General features: G+C 29.9%; 1 protein-coding gene and 2 non-coding genes across 4 annotated transcripts; all 3 read right to left on the bottom strand.

Annotated features, from left to right (window-relative positions):
* Positions 1 to 342: 342 nt before the first annotated feature.
* On the bottom strand, positions 343 to 12,843 carry LOC135801708 (facilitated trehalose transporter Tret1-like). Of its 2 annotated transcripts, none has more exons than XM_065315222.1 (9): positions 12,644 to 12,843; positions 10,814 to 10,921; positions 6,997 to 7,017; positions 2,692 to 2,818; positions 2,484 to 2,619; positions 2,225 to 2,410; positions 2,054 to 2,152; positions 1,644 to 1,849; positions 343 to 1,591 (listed from the first exon to the last, which is right to left on the bottom strand). In XM_065315222.1, the coding sequence occupies exons 2-9, from the start codon at positions 10,825 to 10,827 to the stop codon at positions 719 to 721; spliced, it is 1,662 nt and encodes a 553-aa protein (XP_065171294.1). In that variant the 5' UTR covers positions 10,828 to 10,921; positions 12,644 to 12,843; the 3' UTR covers positions 343 to 718. The 2 variants fall into 2 exon arrangements, with proteins under 2 accessions (XP_065171294.1, XP_065171285.1); XM_065315213.1 differs by lacking the exons at positions 10,814 to 10,921; positions 12,644 to 12,843 and adding exons at positions 7,171 to 7,335; positions 9,058 to 9,269.
* Positions 12,844 to 13,805: 962 nt separating this feature from the next.
* TRNAS-GCU (transfer RNA serine (anticodon GCU)) lies at positions 13,806 to 13,887 on the bottom strand. The gene has a single exon. It is a non-coding gene; the product is annotated as a tRNA-Ser (tRNA).
* Positions 13,888 to 14,306: 419 nt separating this feature from the next.
* Positions 14,307 to 14,388, bottom strand: TRNAS-GCU (transfer RNA serine (anticodon GCU)). Its single transcript has one exon. It is a non-coding gene; the product is annotated as a tRNA-Ser (tRNA).
* Between the last annotated feature and the right edge of the window lie 335 nt (positions 14,389 to 14,723).

The raw sequence follows: 14,723 nt of genomic DNA, 5'->3' as shown, positions 1-14,723 counted from the left end.
GTTGTTCAACTTTAAAACCTTATAAAAACACTTCCAACAATCGGATAAACATAAATAATACCTCAATAGATTCGTAAACTCTTTATCTATCCAATACACTCACTTTTATTCACATAAAATTTTTATTTTAGCCGTAAATTTATATAAAAGCAAAAATTGCATTTTTTCTTCCAAAATGCAAACATTCGCTAAACACTCTGTAACTCATAAACCCTCTTTTTATAAATTTCAAAACAATCATAACCAATTCTCTATTAAATTACCTTTCAACTGACACTATCACCAATACTCCAAAATTTTTTTTTGCGAGATATTCCACTTTAAAAATCACACAAAAACCAATCATTTCTCAAAACTTTAATTTTTACATTTTACCAAATTGCGTACACATTATTAACAATATCATCATATCCTGAATATAAACATTTAAGTTTGTGCATATCATCTCATCATCACCTCATTATCAACATGTATCACATCCGTTATCACACTATTATCAACATTACCTAACCTACAAAATCAAATCAAACCTAAATCATAAAAATAAATTAAAATTATAAATAAAAGCATAAATTAATCATAAATTACTCATAAATATAAAATAGTTAATACTGTAAAATTACAATGGCGTCCATCTAACCACCATTTTATTCATTTTTGTTCGTATAACCAAAAAAATCAAATCATCAAAAAATAACCTAAAATTCTCTATAAAAACCTAAGCAGCCGCCATATTACCTTCAATCAACTGCTTCCTCAACTCCGGCTCCATCTTCCCATCACTACCCTCAACCCTACTCTTAACCTCCACTTTAACCACCTTCTCCTGCCCAAGGAAAATAAAATTATGCTCGAAATACTCCTGAATATCCTTCAGCTTCATCCCGTGCGTCTCCGGCAAGAAAACAAACGCATACAAAATCCCCAACAGGGAAATCCCTGCAAAAAACCACAAAATACCATGCGCGCCACCTAGCATCGCATCCAGTGGTCGATAACATTGCAACGAAGCAAACATCAACAGATTCGCCAAACTATACGATATACTATGCCCAATCCCTCGAATCTCCAATGGGAACAACTCAGCTGTCATCGTCCAAGGTATAGGCAACATACCAATCATCGATGTGAGGACATACATCAACAAAAACAGCACAGGAATCCATGTTTGTGTTGAACTTCCTGTTTTTATCCAATACGTATACAATCCACAGATGAACATGCATACAGCCATGCCTGCACAGCTCGTCATCACCAGTGGTCTCCTCTTATATCTCTTCAATAAGTAAGTATTAACCATAGACATGATAAACCTGACTAAACCAATCAAAACCGACGCTAGGTATGGATTTACAGTTGCTCCCATCTCCACGAAGAATGTGACTGAATAGAATAACGTGACGTACACTCCGGAGAAGTCTTGAAAGAAGAATAATCCTGCTAGGATGAGAATTGGTTTGATTCCGGTTGGTTTTAGTAGTGCTCTTGCAGTTCGGCCAGCGCTGCTGTTTGTAGAGAGGGCGTTCTCGTCGTCTTTTGTCTTTTTGTCCTTGATGAGCAAGTCAAGTTGCATTTCTGACAGTGTTCTTTGCTGTGGATGAGGTGATATTAGTACAATTGTTGTGAGAATGTATATAACCTACCTTTTCATCGTGTGTTTTAGGTTGATATCGGTTTATCCACTCGAGTGAACGACGTGCTTCGTCGATGCGGCCTTTAGAGACAAGCCACGCCGGGCTTTCTGGTATGAACATGATGAGGATTGCAGGGATGATCACGTAGGCGTTGGCGAGCCATGCGGTTGTACGCCAGCTGAAGAACCAGCCTTTCAAGTAAGCCAAAACCATTCCTGCAAGTGCAAGGTTTTTGTGTGAGTTAATGTGTAATATGTAAGATCAGCTGGGGAGTGAATACATGGCGCCCTCTGTCGGTTTATATGCATACTATAGTTGTGTATATATGGTTGCCTATAGTACATCGCTAACTATATAGGTTTATGAGTTTTTATTGAGTTTTTTTAATATTTCAATTAATTTTATTATTTTAGACTTACCTAATGATGCAAAAGCAGGTGCTGATGATATTAAAGATCCACGGATGTCAGGACGAGCGATTTCTGTGATGTATACAACTGCAGGACTGCTAAACCACGCTGAAAATTGGTAAAAGTGTTAAAAATGAGTTTAACACTTTAATTTGTAGGTTATGTGTGTTTGATGCTTACCAGCTCCCAAACCAGTGAGTATTCTGCCGATTAATATCATGGTGACACTATTTGCGGTTGCTATTAACCCCCAGCCGAGTAAAACAGGTATCGTTGATAGTTTGATTGTGTTCAGGCGTCCCTTGGCGTCCATTATGAATCCGCCGAATAAGGCACCGATAGGCACAGCGATTACGATTACACTTGCTATGTTTTTTTTTATATTAAGTAAAAATAAGTTAATTTTGGTGGTTTTGAGTGGGTATATTGTGTTGCATACCTATCCATGTTGTTTCTGCTTTGGTTGCGGTTAGATCAGTGCTGCCATCTTCTAACTGTGGGACTAAGATGGCGGAGTATGCGAGTGACATGCCTACCACGAGGTGGAAAGATGCTGAGATAGCGGTTGCTATTATCTGTGGGTTTTAAAAAAAAGACATTTTAGGTTAGATTTGTTTAGGTTGGTTTATTTTTGAGGTTATTTTTACTTGTGGTATTAATGTTTTGACATTGCGGGCTTCAAAGCGGCTTAGTGATGCGTTGCTGACGATCATTTCGACGAAGAGTTCTTCTTGTTTGCGGATGCCGTCTTTTTTAAGGCCGCCATCTTCTATGCTGTAGAAATATATGGTTTTAGTGGTAGAAATTGATGTTTTTTGGGTGGGTATTACTGGTGAATGGGTTATTTGATTAGAGAGGTTAAGATGTTATCGGGTAGATAATTAGTCGGGGAATCGATTTGACTATATAATGTTTTAGTATAATTAGTGGTATAGAAGTTACAGGGTGTTAAAGTTAAGAATTGTATTTGTCACTTGAAAGTTTTAATTTTGTGGATTTTTTTTCGGATTCAAATTGTGAGAGAACCAAAAATTTTAGGAACATGATTTAGGCGTCATTAGATTGACAATGAGTTATATATTACGTTAGTGTTTGAAATATTTTAATAAAAAAGACCGATTAATAGTTACAGGGTGTTAAAGTTGAGTATATCATTTATTACATTAAAAGTACGCTATTTTGAAAATATTTTTCGGATTCAAATTGTGGGTGAATGGATAATTTTACAAATATCATTTAAACGTTATTTAATAGATAATGAGTTCTATAATAGAATAGCCTTTGAATTATTTTAGTTAAAAAGGCAGATTAAAAGTTACAGGGTGTTAAAGTTGAACGTAACATTTACTCCGTAAACATTTCAGTTTTATGAAAAAAAAATTCAAATTTGAATTATGAGTGAACGGATAATTTTATAAACATGAATTAAGTATTATTTGATAGATAATGAACTAAATAATAGATTAATACAACAATATTTTTCTTTAAAAAGGGGGAATATTAGTTACAGAGTGTTAAAAATTAGTTTGAAATCCATCATTGGAATATATTCTGCAATATTTTTTCAAACTCAAATTATGTGTAAACAAAAATATTTAGAAATTTGATTTTGATGTTAGTAGATAGCCAATAAGTCAAATAATAGATTTATTTTTTATTTGTTTTAATCAAAAAGGCAGAATTCAAGTTACAGAGTGTCAAAGTTAAACCAACAAATTTGTCTCACTTTCTTGTATTTTTTTGTAACTTGTTTTTCAAACTCAAATTGTGATTGAACGGATAATTTTACAAACATGAAGTAAAATTGATTAGAAAGATAATACGTCATATAATAAATTAGGGTTATTCCCATTGCAATAAAAAAGGCAGTAAGAAAGATACAGAGTGTTAAAACTCAACATTAAATTCGTAAAAACCAATTTATCATTCCTGTAATTACTTCTTTAAACAAAAATTACAAATGAACCAAATATTCAATAAAAACGATTATTATCTTATCAGATAGATAATGAATCAAAGAATAAAATACATTTTACATTTTTTCTCTAAAATAAATATAACAAAATCTACAGAGTGTTAAACTCCACAACAAAAATAAAAATCAATCAATCAAAACAAAACAAAAACATTTCCCTATGTTTCATTCTATTAGTAAAAACACAATTAATTCATAACCACCATAATTAGTGGTTAATGACCGAGTAAAAATACCATACACACACACAATATTATAAACGATTCAACCTTCGCGTGCTGCCACAAATCATACATAACTAAATCCAATAACTAAACAACACACAACACAAATCAATATATTACATAATAATTATAATTACTATCAAAATCAAACAAAAAAGTAAAACTAAAATTATTTCTATTTATATCAATTCGCATGTCAGCAAGTGATAACTAATTAAAAAATTAAAACATATTTAAACCCATTTGAAATAATAAAAATATCGCGTGCATCACATTTCTATTAATGTATTTGGGTCACGTTTAGTTTGGTTTATTGTCTCATGTATCGAATTGTTGCCATCCAAAACGGAGAATAGAATCAAATAGGAAAAATTTATTTGTTTGATCAATTATTCCGCCGCAGTCGCATTGACGCATCTCTTGCATGCTCGTGCATAGTCTTAATTAAATTACGAGCACTTGCACACGCTTGCCAAATCAAACAGTTAAACATTCAACATTTAAACAAACGACACGAATCAATTACGAATGAAGCACGAATTTAACCTTGAAAATCTTTCCTTTCATTTTTGTGCATTCTACAATCTATTTTAGAGTTTTGAAAGTAGCGCCATCTACCAGTTAATACTGGTAAATACGAGTATTTGTTGAGATATTGATTGTATTAATCAAATGCTTGGTTTTATTGGTAATTTTAGTTTTAAAGAAATAACTTGCAGGAAAAATAAATTGATTTTACTAGTTTAATGTTGAAGTTAAACACTCTGTATCTTTTATTTTGCCTTTTTTACTGAAACGGAAACAACTCTAATCAATTATATGACGTATTATCTTTCTAATCAACTTTATTTCATGTTGATGAAATTATCCGTTCATTCACAATTTGAGTTTGAAAAAGAAATTACAAAAATATAAGAAAGTGAGAAAAACTGGTTTGTTTAACTTTGACACCCTGTAACTTAAATTGTGCTTTTTGACCAAAATAATTAATATGTTATTCTATTATTTGACTCATTGGCTATCAAATAAGCCTAAAATCAAGTTTGTAATTTTTTTGTTTAAGCATAATTTGAGTTTGAAAAATATTGCACATATTTGAATTATGAGTATTCCAATATGAAGGATTTATGAGTAATTTTAACACTCTGTAATTGTTATTCCCCTTTTAATCAAAAATTTCATAGTACTAATCTATTATTTGGCTTATTATCTATAAAATAAAATTTAATTTATGATTATAAAATTATCGGTTCCCTCATAATTTAAATTTGAACTTTTTGCATAAAACTGAAATTTTACGGAATAAATGTCACGTTCAAATTTAACATCCTGTAACTTTTAATCGGCCTTTTAAATAGAATAATTCAAACGCTATTCTATTATAGAACTCATTATCTATTAAATAACGTTTAAATAACATTGGTAAAATTATCCATTCACCCACAATTTGAATTCGAAAAATATTTTCAAAAAGTGTACTTTTAATGGAATAAATGACATACTCAACTTTAACACTCTGTAACTATTAATCGGTCTTTTTAACTAAAATATGTCAAACACTAATCTATTATATAACTCATTATCAATCTAATGACGCCTGGGATCGGTGAGTGAGTGCAAATGTTATAATTGATGAGTGAGTAAAAGACACGATGTTTAATTATCACGAACAATGTTTATTAAGAAGTATGAAGAGAAGTGAAGTTAGTAGAACTGTAGAGTTTGAAGTGTGTGGAATAACTGTAGAAGTGTCGCTTGTGAAATGTGTAGAATAACTGACCTTCTAAACCCTTGTCACTCACCAGCAACCCTTCAGGTTGATGGGTGGTGACAAGAAATTTGGAAGTAGGAAGAAAGCGATAGATTTGATTGGTAGAAGAAAGTCTGTGACATTGAAGAGAGGGAAAGTTGACCATCGGATTTTGGGAATCCGAGCCGGACCATCTGTTACTGACCGCACGCTAGATACAGCGTGCCAAACCGTCCGACTCTGGGATTAGGTTTTTCAAGGGTAATAAAAGTAATTAGAATTTTGGGAATTTTATACGAAGAATTATGGCATGCAATATAGATGAAGAAAGTTATAGAGTGCATGCAATATAGATGAAGAAAATTAGAATAGATAGATAGAATAGAATTAGAATAAGCGTTGGGTAATGATCCCCACACGCCTAAACAATGTTCATAAAATTTTTGGTTCTCCCACAATTTAAATTCAAAAAAAATACACAAAATTAAAAATTTCAAGCAACAATTCTAGTTCTTAACTTAAACACCCTGTAACTTTTAGTGGTCATTTATACTAAAATATATAAAACACTAAATATAGATATAACTCATTGTCAATTTAGTGACGCCTAACAAATACCATTTTAACCTTGAAACATTATTCAGAGCATCATATAACCTATTTTACTATTTAGTAACTAGCGCCATCTACCAACAAACATCTCAAACATTAAATACAATTTAAAATATAAATATCTACCTATTTTTCTACTTTTTCTATTTTTATTTATTCTGCACTTTGTATCTAGGTTGAATTTTCTCTCATTTCCTTATTCTATTGCAAATTGCGTAACAAACAACTCGATTTTATTTATTACTCAACTTGCAATACTACTCTAGCAATAAACATTGTGCAATATGCAATAAACACTTCAATCTTGCACTATTCGCACTATTTCCCATTCAAATTTAATTTCATTCCAATTTTATTCATTTAAATAATAAAAAATTGTTATTATACTCACTGTAGACTGTAACAGCTCGCACTGAAACACATGCAAACAATACAAACGATTAAAATGTTGTAAAACCCACGATTAGTAAATAATTAGTGCAATTTCCGGTGGAATTCCAATGATTTTGGTAATTTTAATCATTTTAAACTGGATTTAACCTGATTATGATCAATTTTTGCGTACCTGATTGGATCCATGATTATGGTGTAGATAAAATTCCAGTTATTCGAGAACGGATTGTAGATTGTCTGGCGATTTGCAATTTGTACTTTAATGTCGCGTGAGAGGCTCGTGTTGCATTTCAGGCGATTCGGTGACACTTGTGTGACATTAATGACTCAGCAGTTTCTGTAATACATAATTGAAGTTTGAGTTACGTCATTGAAATATGAAAATGTTTGGTTTTAATTGATTTGTGGGTAAAGTATAAGGGGGATTTGGATGGGGAAAGTTTTATTTTGTAAATTATTAGTTTGGGAATGGATTATAATTTGTTGTTTTTGAAAATAATGATTTAAACCAATTTTACAGGGTGTTAAAGTTGATGATTGAAATTTTGAGTGGATAAATGATTTTTTAGTTTAAAGTTAATTTGTGGGTTAATTAAAAGTGATAATTAAGATGTTATAGTCTTATCAGGTAGATAATAAACTCAAGAATCTAATGAAGTATTTAGATTTTTTGTAGCGTAACTAGAAAAAATTCCAGAAGCATTCAAAGTTCTCTATTGAATGGAAATTACTAGAATAGTTGTGATACATTTGTGACTTTGCAATTTTTTCTTAAAAATCAAATTGTGACTAAACTATAAGTCCGATTGAAGTGATCAAAGTCTTATTTTATAAATAATGAGTCAAAGAATATAATAAAGTTTGTTGTTTTTAAAAATAATAATTTAAACAAATTTTACAGGGTCTTAAAGTTGATAATGAAAAATAAATTTCGGTAAAGGAAATATTTTTTTAAAAATTCAATTTTTACGTTAATTAAAAATAATTAAGCAGATGTTAATACCTTATCTGATAGATAATAAACTCAAGAATCTAACGTAGTATTTAGTTTTTTTGTAACGTAACTAGAAAAAATTCCAGAGGCATTCAAAGTTCGCTATGAAATGTGAATGAATAGAACAGTTGTAATACATAAGTGACAATGCACGTTTTTTCTTTAAAGTCAAATTGTGACTTAACTATAAGTCAGATTAAAGTAGCAAACCTCTTAATTTATAAACAATGAGTCAAGGAATGCACTAAAGTTATTATTTTGTTTATAAAATAACTTAAACAAAACTTACAGGGTGTCAAAACTCATTAAACAAAAAACAAAATTTTCCATTGAAACTTTTAAGAAAAAATTCAATTAAAAATTAACGATAAATGATAGAAAATTGTTTAAAATCTCATTAAACAGCCAATAAAATACCGAATCAAATAAACTTTAAATAAATTTTCTAAATTAATAACAAAAAAAGTTACAAGCAAGTTAAATTCAAAACTTAATTCACAAAACTCAAAGAAATATAATTACACATTCTACAATTAAAAATCCAGATAAATATTGCAAATAATGATGAAATAAATGACGAAATCAATTTCTAGTATATCTAATGGTCTGGTGGACAGTCTAGTAGATAATTACAATAGTTACCAAGCTTACATAATCAATTTTTCATGTTTCATGCCTGCGCGCAGTTCGAATATTAAATTTTCGTCGAATTACGATTTATGATGTTCATATTAATGGTCATATTTGCATCACATGTACTCACATACTCGAATAAATACATCCTTGACACACGAACTTGGCCGCTATTACTCAACAATTCGTTTTCGATTTTAATTTCGTACGAATACACGCGACTTGCACGCACAAAACACCAAAATGAAACATGTGCCAAAAAGGCCAAAAATAAACATCAACTACAATAAAACTAATAATAATAATAATAATAAACTAAAACTTCATTAAAAATATAAATAATTTAATTATTATGACTTTTAATTTTTTTAATTTTAAATTTCTTTTGTTTTCTTATCGAAAAATGAAAATAAATTATAATATTTTACTTACTTTAACATTGAAAATGCATGATTACACTTAAGTCACGTAGCAATCACTGGCACCTTATTTAAATTTAAGTTAAACACGTTTCAATGCGATTATATGCCAGTACAGAACAATGGAATCAAAATAAAGTTATTTTTATTTGTATTTTCCTCCCGGCTGCCGAACACATCCAACTAGTTACGCAGTCGAACGCGAACTGAACACGGCGTGTGCATGACGAGTTATTGATTAAAATTACAACGTGATTTTTGGATTTACAGGTTTTTTGTTGAGTTTAACATGTTTTAACATGTTTAACAGTTTATGAAGATGCCCTCTGGGCGAAACATGTTAAACTCAACAAAAAAACCTGTAAATCCAAAAAAAAATCACGTTGTAATTTTAATCAATAAATATCTTTATATTTATAAAAAATACATAATAATTATAATTACTATCAAAAAACCAAAAACAAGCAAGTGCAAGTGAAGTGTTACAACAATTGCAACAAAAAAAACTTATATCACCAATAAGACGTTATCACGTAAACATCTCGATCGTAAACCTACTTTACAAACAACCATTCTGTTTTTTTTATCCAAAATTTCATAGTACTAATCTATTATTTGGCTCATTATCTATCAAATAAAACTCAATTCATGTTTATAAAATTATCCGTTCACTCATAATTCAAATTTGAACTTCTTTTGCATAAAACTAAAATTTTTAAGGAATAAATGTCACGTTCAACTTTAACACCCTGTAACTTTTAAACTGTCTTTTTAACTCACACAATTCAAACGCTATTCTATTATAGAACTCAATATCTATTAAATAAAATAAATTATCCATTCACCCACAATTTGAATTCGAAAAATGTTTTCAAAAATGTGTACTTTTACTGAAATAAATGACATACTCAACTTCAACACCCTGTAACTAGTAATCGGCCTTTTTAACTAAAATATTTCATACACTAAACAATTATATAACTCATTGTCAATCTAATGACGCTCAAACCATGTTTGTAAAATTTTTGGTTCTCTCACAATTTAAATTCGAAAAAAAAATCCAAAAATCAAAACTTTCAAGTGACAAAACCTATTCTTAACTTGAACACCCTATAACTTTTAGTCGGTCTTTCATACTAAAACATTTAAAACACTAAATTAAGATATAACTCAATAACTCATTGTCAATTTAGTGACGCCTAACAAATACGAATTTAACCTTGAAAACTTCTCATTGCATCATACAATCTATTCTACTATTTACTAACTAACGCCATCTACCAACGCATACTTTAAACATAAAATACTATTTAAAACATAAACATCTAATACTTTTTCACATTTTCTATTTATACTCATACTGCACTTTGTATCTAGGTTGAATTTTCTCTCATTTCCTTATTCTATTGCAAATTGCGTAACAAACAACTCGATTTTATTTATTACTCAACTTGCAATACTACTCTAGCAATAAACATTGTGCAATATGCAATAAACACTTCAATCTTGCACTATTCGCACTATTTCCCATTCAAATTTAATTTCATTCCCATTTTATTTATAATAAAAAATAAAAAAAATGTTATTATACTCACTGTAGACTGTAACAGCTCGCACTGAAACACATGCAAACAATACAAACGATTAAAATGTTGTAAAACCCACGATTAGTAAATAATTAGTGCAATTTCCGTTGAAATTCCGATGATTTTGGTAATTTTAATCATTTTAAACTGGATTTAACCTGATTATGATCAATTTTTGCGTACCTGATTGGATCCATGATTATGGTGTTGATAAAATTGTCGCGTGAGAGGCCCGTGTTGCATTTCAGGCGATTCGGTGACACTTGTGTGACATTAATGACTCAGCAGTTTCTGTAATACATAATTGAAGTTTGCGTTACGTCATTGAAATATGAAAATCTTTGGTTTTAATTGATTTGTGGGTAAACTATAAGGGGGATTTTGGTGGGGAAAGTTTTATTTTGTTAATAATTAGTTGAGGAATGGATTGAAGTTTGGTGTTTTGAAAAATAATGATTTAAACAAATTTTACAAGGTGTTAAAGTTGATGATTGAAATTTTAAGTGGCAAAATGAGTATTTTTGTATAAAGTTAATTTGTGGGTTAATTAAAAGTGATAATTATGATTTTAAAGTCTTGTCTGATAGATAATGAACTAAAGAATCTAATGAAGTATTTAGATTTTTTGTAGCATAACTAGAAAAAATTCCAGACGCATTCAAAGTTATTTATTGAATGGAAATTACTAGAATAGTTGTCATACATTTGAGACATTGCATTTTTTTCTTAAAAATCAAATTGTGACTTAACTATAAGTCAGATTGAAGTGATCAAAGCTTTATTTAATAAATAATGAGTCACAGAATACACTTAACTTTGTTGTTTTCAAATATAATAATTTAAACAAATTCTACAGGGTCTTAAAGTTGATAATGAAAAATAAATTCCGGTAAAACAAATATTTTTTTAAATTTCAATTTTTACGTTAATTAAAAATAATTAAGCAGATGTTAATACCTTATCTGATAGATAATAATCTCAAGAATCTAACGAAGTATTTAGATTTTTTGTAGCGTAACTAGAAAAAATTCCAGACGCATTCAAAGTTATCCATTAAATGTGAATTACTAGAACAGTTGTAATACAAAAGTGACACTGCATTTTTTTTCTTCAAAGTCAAATTGTGACTTATCTATAAGTCAGATTAAAGTGGCAAACCTCTTAATTTATAAACAATGAGTCAAGGAATGCACTAAAGTTATTATTTTGTGTGAAAAATAACTTAAACAAAACTTACAGGGTGTTAAAGTCCACCAAACAAAAAACAAACTTTTCAATTGCAACTTTTAAGAAAAAATTCAATTAAAAATTAATAAGAAATCATAGAAAAACGTTTAAAATCTCATTAAACAGCCAATAAAATACCAAATCAAATAAACGTTAAATAAATTTTCTAACTTAATAACAAAAAAGTTACAAGCAATTTAAATTCAAAACTTTTAACCCAAAACTCAAAGAAATACAATTACACATTCTACAATTAAAAATCCAGATAAATATTGCGAATAATGATGAAATAAATGACGAAATCATCATTCTAGCATTTCTAATGGTCTGGTGGACAGTCTAGTAGATAATTATAATAGTTACTAAGCTTACATAATCAATTTTTCATGTTTTGTTACTGCGAGCGATTTGAATATGAAATTTTCGTCGAATTACGATTTATGATGTTCATATTAATGGTCATATTTGCATCACATGTACTCGCATATACGAATAAATACATCCTTGACACACGAACTTGGCCGCTATTACTCAACAATTCGTTTTCGATTTTAATTTCGTACGAATACACGCGACTTGCACGCACAAAACACCAAAATGAAACATGTGCCAAAAAGGCCAAAAATAAACATCAACTACAATAAAACTAATAATAATAATAATAGTAAACTAAAATTTCCTTAAAAATATAAATTATTTCATTATTTTGGCTTTTTAATGAACTTTATTTTAAATTTCTTTGTTTTCTTATCCAAAAATGAATATAAATTATAATATTTTACTTACTTTAACATTGAAAATGCATGATTACACTTAAGTCACGTAGCAATCACTGGCACCTTATTTAAATTTAAGTTAAACACGTTTCAATGCGATTATATGCGAGTACAGAACAATGGAATCAAAATAAAGTTATTTTTATTTGTATTTTCCTCCCGGCTGCCGAACACATCCAACTAGTTACGCAGTCGAACGCGAACTGAACACGGCGTGTGCATGACGAGCGCATGAGTAAGCTTGGTTGCCTATGAGTAGCATGAATAAAAGCGTCAAGTCATAATCTGTCAAATCAAAACACAACAAAACAAAACAATAAAAACACTGTTTATACATAATAACACTCAGTAAACACATGAATAAACTAATTTATATCAAAATATAAATTAATATTATGTGTTTAGGTTTAAAATGTTTAAATTCGTGTTTTTATTAATAGTTGGATGTTTTGTATGTGTGTGTTGGGTAGTATATAGTTGTGGTTGTGTGTTGGGATGGTTACCGCCTGGCAGTCGGTGTAACGCGCCGCCATTTATTGATTTTCTTGCGCTCACCGACCGACATACCGACCCACAGCTGCGTAGATTGTGGATTGTGTATTCTTTGTTGTCTTCCTAGGTAGTCAGGTATTTTTCCACTAATATACTAGTTTTCTATTCATGGGTGAATAGTATACTCGTAGACATTAAAATATTGTGTGTTACACTTTGAGTGAAAATTAAAATATTAACTTATTCTATTATTCAGTTTAATCACGTGATAATACGTCGTATGTTGAGAGTTTTAAGTTGTAAAACAATTGAGATGTCATTATTGTTATCATGATTTTTATTAATCGATATAAATCGATTGATTATACAACTAAATCTTATTGTTATCAATTTTTGATAGGATTTTATAGGATTTTATAGGTTTTTATTGTCTATAGAGAGTTTTAAGATAATTATTTTATTGTTTTGTGTGTTTTGCATATAAAATTGTATTTTATTTGCATTTTAATGCATTATTTACTGCCTTGGTGTAAAATTTTATTTTATTTTATTGTTTGATGATTTAATTAAGTGCAGTACTAGTATTACATTGAGTTTGTTGATTGAATGTAGTTTCCGTGTGCATAATATATTATTATTATTATTATTATTACTGTTAACAATAAAATTTATGGAACTTTCGACGAGGATGAGATTCGAACTCACGCGGGCAGAGCCCATTGGATTAGCAGTCCAACGCCTTAACCACTCGGCCACCTCGTCATGCTTCCCGCCAATTATTAAACCACATAACCACAATTATATTAAATACATAATAATATTAAATAAATTATAAACAAATTGAAAGTAAGGTGAACAACAATAAATAAATGATGATAAATAATGTGATAGGCGACGCATCATCACATATCACGTCGAAGTCAAATAAACATTGTACTTAATTAATTTATTGCTTATTTTACGATATTATAGCCTTAGGGAGTGACTGAGGTCGTTGGTGTTCAATGAGGAATGAGGTGAATGACTGTGGTGGCTATATATTGGAAATTTTGTGATTTTGTATGAAAATGATCGTAAAAACACTTAAAACCACTAGATAATGATTATTTAGTTATAATAGAAGGTGTAATTGATGGTATTATGATTGAGGCGAGTGACTGTGGATGGTAAAAAGGATTGGACGACGAGGATGGGATTCGAACCCACGCGGGCAGAGCCCATTGGATTAGCAGTCCAACGCCTTAACCACTCGGCCACCTCGTCTTGTTATCAGTGCAAAAAGATATAAAAAATGATAAGAATTCATTTGCATAAACAATTAAACACCTGTATTAACAATTCACACCAAGTGCATTTATATACTCTCGATAAAACAATCATTTTTGTTGCAAAAATCACTTCTGAATGACTGTGGCCTAGAAATCAGTAGCAAACGGTATTATGAGGCGAATGACTGTGCCCAAAGTTGAAAACTACAATAAATATCAATAAAATATGTATAATTGAAAGTAAAAATGATGATATGGAAGAATTTACTCAGATCATGTAATGATACGTGATAGGAGCTTAATGTGAGGCGAATGACTGTGGCGAATACA

The sequence above is a fragment of the Atheta coriaria genome, unplaced genomic scaffold, assembly GCF_025399875.1.
Source record: "Atheta coriaria isolate IRGN ID8LTWV9N9 unplaced genomic scaffold, Caltech_Dcor_3.1 hic_scaffold_2_pilon, whole genome shotgun sequence".
Lineage (NCBI taxonomy): Eukaryota > Metazoa > Arthropoda > Insecta > Coleoptera > Staphylinidae > Dalotia > Dalotia coriaria.
The sequence above is the reverse complement of the archived record's forward strand: the minus strand, read 5'-3'. Positions and strand labels throughout refer to the sequence as shown.

What these genes read in the sequence shown, in the direction of transcription:
- LOC135801708 (XM_065315222.1), bottom strand. An exon ending in GCGAGCTGTTACAGTCTACA is followed by an intron (nt 2,819 to 6,996) that starts GTGAGTATAATA and finishes ATATTTCTACAG; the next exon opens with CATAGAAGATGGCGGCCTTA. An exon ending in ACTCACTGGTTTGGGAGCTG is followed by an intron (nt 2,153 to 2,224) that starts GTAAGCATCAAA and finishes ACCAATTTTCAG; the next exon opens with CGTGGTTTAGCAGTCCTGCA.